This window comes from Populus euphratica, unplaced genomic scaffold (assembly GCF_000495115.2).
Source record: "Populus euphratica unplaced genomic scaffold, PopEup_1.0 scaffold2.1, whole genome shotgun sequence".
Taxonomy (NCBI): domain Eukaryota; kingdom Viridiplantae; phylum Streptophyta; class Magnoliopsida; order Malpighiales; family Salicaceae; genus Populus; species Populus euphratica.
This window is the reverse complement of record NW_011499846.1, coordinates 5575660-5583158: the sequence shown is the minus strand read 5'-3', so window position 1 is coordinate 5583158 and position 7499 is coordinate 5575660. Positions and strand designations below refer to the sequence as shown.

Below are 7499 nucleotides of genomic sequence, written 5' to 3'. Positions count from 1 at the left end.
GGGACCTGCCAAAAACACATTATTAGTATTAAAATATGCTCATGGTGATATTTTAATGAATTTATCAAGATTAGCGTGATCCTAATTTTCATATTTATAAACACACACCAAATTACTTTATGCTCATTGCGAGAGAGAGAGAGAGATGTCGTTTCTTTCAGGCACTGCTGATTTTGATTGCAAGAGATTGATGATAATCAATTGTTCAGAAAGCATTTCATCAACACCTTTCACGACAAGAAAAGTAGTCAATGTACAGGTACAGGCCTAGATCCAAAGTATTGATTGCCGATGAAGAAAGAGGAGAATAAGCACCCCTTTGTATGGTTCGAACTCAAGATACAAAACTTTCTCCAACAAGGAGAATTAAAACGAACCAGCACTTTGATAATTCAATAAGAGCATTTCTGGATCTTGGTTTTTTTTTTAAAAGAAGGTTTTTGGATCAAGTTTTATTCACCCCAAAGATGAAAGGGAGTTATGGGATCTGATCTTACATGAATCGAGGATAAAACTAGTGATTGAGAGGGAGAAGACTGCCATAAAAAACCAAAGTACAACTCAGTGAACCTACCGTTCTGAGTTCAGAACCAATGCTGCTGGTGTTTGATAAGATCCTGGAGGGCCTCATGTGGGGACTGGAAAGGGACACTGCCCCTTGTATTTAAGCAAATAAAGCAAAAGCTTTAAATAAAGAGCCTTCCGGCCCAATCAGAGTTTGCCAAATTCCTGAATGCCTTTAATATCCCAGTTGAGTGGAAGGATACTTCCATGATAGGTCAGTGACATTTGCCTTGTCACCAGATACTCTACCCCGTGGCATTTACTATTTGCCACTTGCCACCATGCATTTGGAAGGGCCATAGAAAATATCATTTGCTGGCACAGATGAAGCTGCACTCCGGTGCCGAAAACCAACAGGCAAAGGAAAGGTAATCTACTTTGGGACGTGGGCCTAGTGCCCATCCTCGGGAACTAGGCTCAGAAAGGCACGAGCCCAGGAGTGAGGCCCGCATAGCACGGCCACACAGTCTGATCATGTGTGTTTGGGGGGCAATCATTGTTTGAAAGGAAAGGATCCTTCGAATAAACAAAGTGCCACGTCTCTATGCTTCTTCTGTACTGATAGACCAATGATTGGCTAGGCCAACTTCGTTAAAACCAGCTCATAGTCATATGTTCTTTCAGGTCGTACAGTTCCATTGGGAGAAGAGAAAACCCTTTCTCAAGCGTCTTTCAATTATTACATAAACAAATCTGTTACCAATGACCGGATGTTCGAATCATCGGTTAAACAAACAAGCTACGATGATAGATATTTTAAATTTAACATGCCTTTTAATTTGGTGATAAAATCAGATTTCATACATTTAGAAAAATTAAATAAAGTTTCTCGCCTCAAAAGATTTGAACTCAAAACATATATATATATAAAAAAAAACGTCACAACATGTTCCTGTAATAGCAGAGAAAATAACTTCAGAACATGGTTGATTATACATCAAGTCCTAGCTCCTTGTTAAAGTCTTGACAGGTGATACATGGTGGGGGTGAGGCCCATGAACACGACACAGGATAGTCACAGGTTAAGGAAACACCACAAAATGGTTCCATTGGAGAGGCCAATTGCGTTTTAAATAATATACTCAACTAGATACCTTCGATACTTTCACAGATTTTACAGGAGCGAGAATGAAAAGGGAAGGAAATCGAACCGATTAGTTTACTAGGATATCACTGTTCAATTTCCAAGTTATTTTCAAAAACGAAGATCAGCTGGCATTCGGTGCCGCATTTAGATTATTACCTCGTAGTGCTGTGCCTACAGAATTTACTTTAATGCTGGATCTACAACAGAAATGAGGTGACCTCAATTTTAAATTGATGAACGAACAAGAACAAGCATTAACAAAAATTGGAAAACAATTGCACAATTACTCCATCTCGGCTAGTCACAACACACTATCACTTTTTACATGCGCAACAATCAACATACACTAACAAAATATCAACGATCCAGCCTTGTATTTAAGATATAGTTTCCAGACATCAGAGCTATACCTACTATCCAAAATATAACCACTCAAGAACCACAATGTCAGCAACACTTCGTCCAGATCCTTTGAAACCTTTGAATGAATGGGCTGTGACGGTGGTTACAAATTCCAACACAGAACGATTCCAGAGCTCCCGCATTACAGGAGCCACATCACAAGTTTCTGACCTCTACAGTTTCATTGCACAGCAGCTTTGGGAACTTTCATGCCAAATCCACGCTTTACCTTCTCAACTCTGTTTGGAAAATCAATGAGATTATATCCTTCCACTTTCGTAACATATTAGTTTTCCGTAAAAATTTTAGATGACACAACAGCAACCTTCATGAAAGAATGGATGTGTAGGTTCAACCCGTGTAATGGGCTCACATTATTATGGGAGACATTGATTAAATACATTCCTCTCAAAGATGACAAGTTAAAATTAGTAAACTTTCATTTTCAGGTGGCTAATGGTACAAAAGGATAAGAAAAACTTGAGTTGATCGACCAGATATCTAGAAGTAATTTTGCAATTATTCAGTACCGCTATGGAGAGATGTAATCTCTCCATGCAAAGTACGCCCAGTGTTCCAGACATGCAAATAGCAGGGAAAATGCAGTGATGAACATAACACTGACTTGAAAAATCGTATTATTCTTTCTATACCAGTAAAACATTCAGGGCGGTGAGGAAGCCATAATATTGCCGTGATCCTTTCATTTTCCTTTATGACATAGGCAGTGGTTATAATCAAATGGCATTGAGATATGACACTCATTGTAAAATAGTTGATGGCAGGATTAAACGATGCAATTCTCATTCTTTGATAAATTGACAAGCAAGAGGAAATGAGGTAAATGAACAGTGGAGCATGGAAACTTACGTTGGAGCAAGTTTGCCAAGACTATCCATCTCTTCTCCAGTGTCTTCATCCAGGACTCTTCCAGAGATTTCAACGATGTAAGATCTGTCTCTATCAGTTGGCAGTCCTCTACTAGCCAGCAAATCAAAATCCTTCTGATGAAGCTCTCTTCCATTTACAAAAATACCAGTACTCCCACCAGCACAATTTTCTGGCATGGGATAATTTAATTCTTCAATAAATGGCTGCAAGAAAAATAACAATTGCATAAATATTACTAATAAAACTACCACTCGATGATAATGAACTACTATTCACACACCAAAAATAAAATGCAGTTGATCTTACAGGAATCATGCCAAGACACGGCCCGCCTATAACACCCCAAAATCCAGCTCGGTAATCATACCTGGTTAAGGAACATGGTAAAAACCAAACATTAAAACAACCTTTTTTAATTCCTTCTAGAATTATACGCGACCACCGATGTAATTGAGGCACAAAAAGAACAAGCATTCAGCCAGCACTAAGCACACTTTAAACACATGCAACATACAAGAACATGTACAATAGCTACACCAGTTAATGAATGACTTGCGTTTCCATGCATGACAACCATTTACAAGGTTTACAAAGCACATGGATACCACTACTATCTAAATCCTCAGACAAAAGCATCAATAGCATTCTTATTTGCAACAACTGGTGAATCTGAATGCAAACTTACCAATACTGTCCGGGATGGATCGGTCCAGCTAGTTTTTCAGCTTTCTTCACCAAACGATCTGGTATGTGATGCCCATTAACCAAGACATTATTTCTACCATGCTCGTCTGTCTGGTGAGATCTGGAAAAATCCTTAAAGCTTTTCTTGATAATGTTCGCAAAAAATGAATCACCCCCCTTGTTGTTTCTTGACTGACTATCTTCTCTGCTGGCATCACCTGAATCTTGGGACGCTGCAGTATTAGAATAATCAGGAAAGGACACCTCCATCTCAGTCACCACAGGAGCCTCTTTCATAGAATTTTGTCGTGTGTTAGCCTTGTTTGTTATCACCCTTTCGTGATCAGCACGATTGCTTCGGTTTCCCTTCCCAAATCGATTCACTGCATGATCATTAGAAGAGTAATCAAAATGCTGCTGAAGAGGTGAACCAGGAGGTGGTGGAGACAGTGAGGCTTGCTGAACACCATTGATGGGTGCAATTAAAATGTCTGGGATATTTTCATACTCAGATGTACTTGGAGATGAAGAGTGGAAACTTTGTGTCTCCTGAGGATTGGTTGAGTTCAAATGGTGACCTATTGGATCTGTTTCTACTGTTTGGAAGTCATAGCCAGAATTATCATAATCATCAGAAGAGAAATTTGCATTTATCCTGTTAATGTGGTCTTGGGAATACGAAGCGTGGGTTTTTATCATCTCACTGGAGCTGTCATCAACCTCTGTAGGAATCTGTGTTGCTTCTGTGTTAACAGAAAGCATGAGTTTCTTGTTTACAACAGAAAAATTGATCACACTGGAACAGGTGCTGCACTGCATCTTTTGTTGATTGTTGGCCATAAGTAGTACTTTCTTGGGAAGTTGCAGCAGTTCAAAGCAATTAAAACATGTTAAAAATGGAGCACCGCCAGCTATGGGACGACAACATCTGCTACCACTGGCTAAGACCACTCTTCGAGTATGAGGGCGAGCAAAACCAGCCATTTCAGAGTTGAGATCACTTGGCCATCTTTTGTGGGATTGAGAACTGCGGAAATTGAATTGAGAAGGAACAGGAATCCTGGAATTATTCATGTGCGGGCCAAATGCTGCAGAGTTTCTGTGCTGGTACATTATGGAATTGTTTGACATATCAGGGAACCTCATATTGCCAAAAGAAGCTGGCGGAACTGTTGCTGAAACTCCATGATGCTTCTCATAGCAATGGAAACAAGAACAAGAAGGCTGGTGAAAGGCTGCATTGGATGGATATGGCTCGAATAAATCAGGATTGGTATCAAAGTAATGTCCAGAAAAATATTGATGAGGCGGTTGTTGGTATTGACCAGGTAACTTATGTGGAGTTCTCCTGAGTATTTGGGACCCAAAAGGATCCCCATATCCAGGAATAAGATTTGACTTGTGCACCGAGGGATGAAAGCTATTCATAGCCATTTCATGCCCATTAGTATAAGCAAAAGACTCAGGATGGTGATTGAAGTAAGAGGGCCCCGTGGCATGCCTATCAGGTGCAAAGAACTGCATTGAAGCCCTATTGGACATTGAAGAACTACCTTCAAACCATTTATCAGAACCACCATAAGAATCTGGAGGAGCCATTCTCCCATTAAGAGGAACCTTCTCGTTGGGCTTGTCAGCCACATCACAGGACCTGCTAAGTTGTTCTTTTAGCTCATCCAGCTTCCTGAGAAGCTCTGCTCGATCTTTTTCAAGGTACTGAACTCTACTAGCCCCACTCTGCTCATCAACATTCCTTAATTGATCACCGTAACCATAAGAAGAATCAAAATTGTAATTCGATGGGCCCTCATCTGGGTAGTTTGAAGTTGAAAATCTCATGCCTTCACCCTCGGATCTCAAGATTCTTTGAAACCCCTCCATTTCACTTCTATCCCCACATTGCCTGCCCGACAACTGTCCAGATCTCCTAGACCCTTTATTATATCTGATCTGCAAATTCACCTCATCAGGTTCTCTTCCCGCTGCATCACCCCAGTCATCTCTATTCCTATCATCTTCAAGACCATTTCCAACAACCCATTTTCCACTAGCAGATTTAGCTGGATTCCTGGATATATCATCGCGGTCCATATCGTTCTTCTCGTGATTCTTTTCTTCACACCTTAAAGAACCAGCATTCGACTTAACATCTGTATCAGAAGTATCACTCAGTTCAACTACATTTTCCACAGAAATCGATGAGATGGGAGCAACTCCAGCTACCTTAACTCCATCCGATTTCTCCAATGATAAAGTGTCTGTATCCCGATTCTTATTTTTCGCTGCATTTCACATAAACAATAAATACGACTCTCAAAACTTGATCCCAAAAAAAATCTCCAGCAAGTACAGAGATGATTCAATTCATTAATTTCTTCTCTCTCCTTGGTTTCATGATCAATAGAACAGAAATTACAATGAGCTAGGGGGGGAAGCCACACATTTCATCTAATAAGATGAGAGAGAACCAAATTTCCATTCATTGAGAACAAAAATCTCAAATCAAACATAATGCGTCACAACTTACTACCAATACTCCATAATCAACTGAAAAGGAAACAATCAGCTAGACACCAAATTTTATAACAAAAGCCAAGAATTTCAATTATGAAAAGTAAGAAAAATCAAAATTAAAGACATAATCTTTCTATCGCTTTACCCAATTAACTTTCTCATTAAACAAACAGAAAATTGAGAGACAAAATCAAGTACCTCGAAGAACAGCACCACAACCACCACACTGATAAACAGAATAATCAGCAAGCTCTGGAAGAAGGTTTTCGCATTTTGGGCACCGTACCAACCTCACTTTCGTTGACTCCGCCATTTTTATTATTAATACAAAGGATGAAACATTCAAACAAATATTTTTTTTCTTTTTTGTTCATATAAACAATGATACAAAACGACAGGTAATAACACAACAAACAAACAAACACTTAGTAACAAAGACCTTTCAACCAAGCTTGACAAGAGAACATTTTTAACATGAAAATAAAAAGATATAGGGTTATTGAGAGAGCAAGGAAGTTGAGGAGATCAGAGGTTTAGGAAGACATGGCGAAAACGCTAGTCTTCTAGAGAAGGGCTTTTGTCTTTGTGTCTGTTCTCTTTTCTCTGGGGAGCCAAACAAGAAAAGTAAATGGTGAGAAGGGAAATTTTACTCGGGAATCTTCTAGGAGAAACCTTAGAATTTGTGAAATTCTACTGTTGTTGTAGTTGGCGAGGAAGTTGTGTTTTTATGCTGTTTGTGACTTTGTGTTTTGTTTGTTTTCATTTTTTTTGTAGAAAAAGAGAGAGAGAGACCCACACAATTCACGGGATCGTTTTCCAATGTTTCAGGCTTTCTGTTGTGAGCTAAAAACGCTTCACGCGACGTCGTATTTCATGACCGCCAGATTCCTTTTGGGAATCGATGCTTGTCTGGCTTAAAGCAAAAAAAGAGGAAAGTGATAAATCAACGACTTTTTGCTTGGAAATGGCTATCAACTCTCCAGATTTTGATTATTTCAGTTCCTAAAAAGAAAAATTATTACTTAACTCGAAAATAAATACAGAAAATTATTGATTGGGCCTGAAAGTATCCCCTTCACACTGTGTGCGTCTTTCCAAGTATAAAAATAACTCTATGGATTAAAAATCTTTATTTTTTAAATTTTTTTATCATTCATGCACTTTGGCAAGCGAGGACTCCAACAAAAAAAAAAAGGTAAAAAAGAATGTGGGAATGGGAAGTAGTTTATATTTTTTTTAAATAAAAAGTATATTTTTATAGTTTTTAAAGATATAATTTATATTTAAAAAATATTATATCTTTAATAAAAAACACCGTAATTCCAAGCTAAATATACTTAGAAGGTGTTTAAATAAG

General features: G+C 38.6%; 1 protein-coding gene across 2 annotated transcripts; it reads right to left on the bottom strand.

Moving 5' to 3' along the window:
- Window positions 1-1900: 1900 nt before the first annotated feature.
- LOC105134909 (uncharacterized protein At5g05190-like) lies at window positions 1901-6926 on the bottom strand. Of its 2 annotated transcripts, XM_011039505.1 has the most exons (6): window positions 6341-6926; window positions 4096-5910; window positions 3630-4011; window positions 3251-3311; window positions 2924-3147; window positions 1901-2292 (listed from the first exon to the last, which is right to left on the bottom strand). In XM_011039505.1, exons 1-6 carry the CDS (start codon window positions 6453-6455, stop codon window positions 2235-2237), a joined length of 2655 nt encoding a protein of 884 aa, XP_011037807.1. In that variant the 5' UTR covers window positions 6456-6926; the 3' UTR covers window positions 1901-2234. The 2 variants fall into 2 exon arrangements, with proteins under 2 accessions (XP_011037807.1, XP_011037799.1); XM_011039497.1 differs by having other exon boundaries at window positions 3630-5910; window positions 6341-6924.
- Window positions 6927-7499: the final 573 nt, after the last annotated feature.

Coding starts and splice junctions, on each gene's coding strand:
- LOC105134909 (XM_011039497.1), bottom strand. CDS start 6,455: ATGGCGGAGTCAACGAAAGTGAGGTTGGTACGGTGCCCAAAATGCGAA. Junction 3,148..3,250: donor CGTGTCTTGGCATGATTCCT/GTAAGATCAACT, acceptor TTTTTCTTGCAG/CCATTTATTGAAGAATTAAA. Junction 2,293..2,923: donor CTTGGCAAACTTGCTCCAAC/GTAAGTTTCCAT, acceptor TTTTCCAAACAG/AGTTGAGAAGGTAAAGCGTG.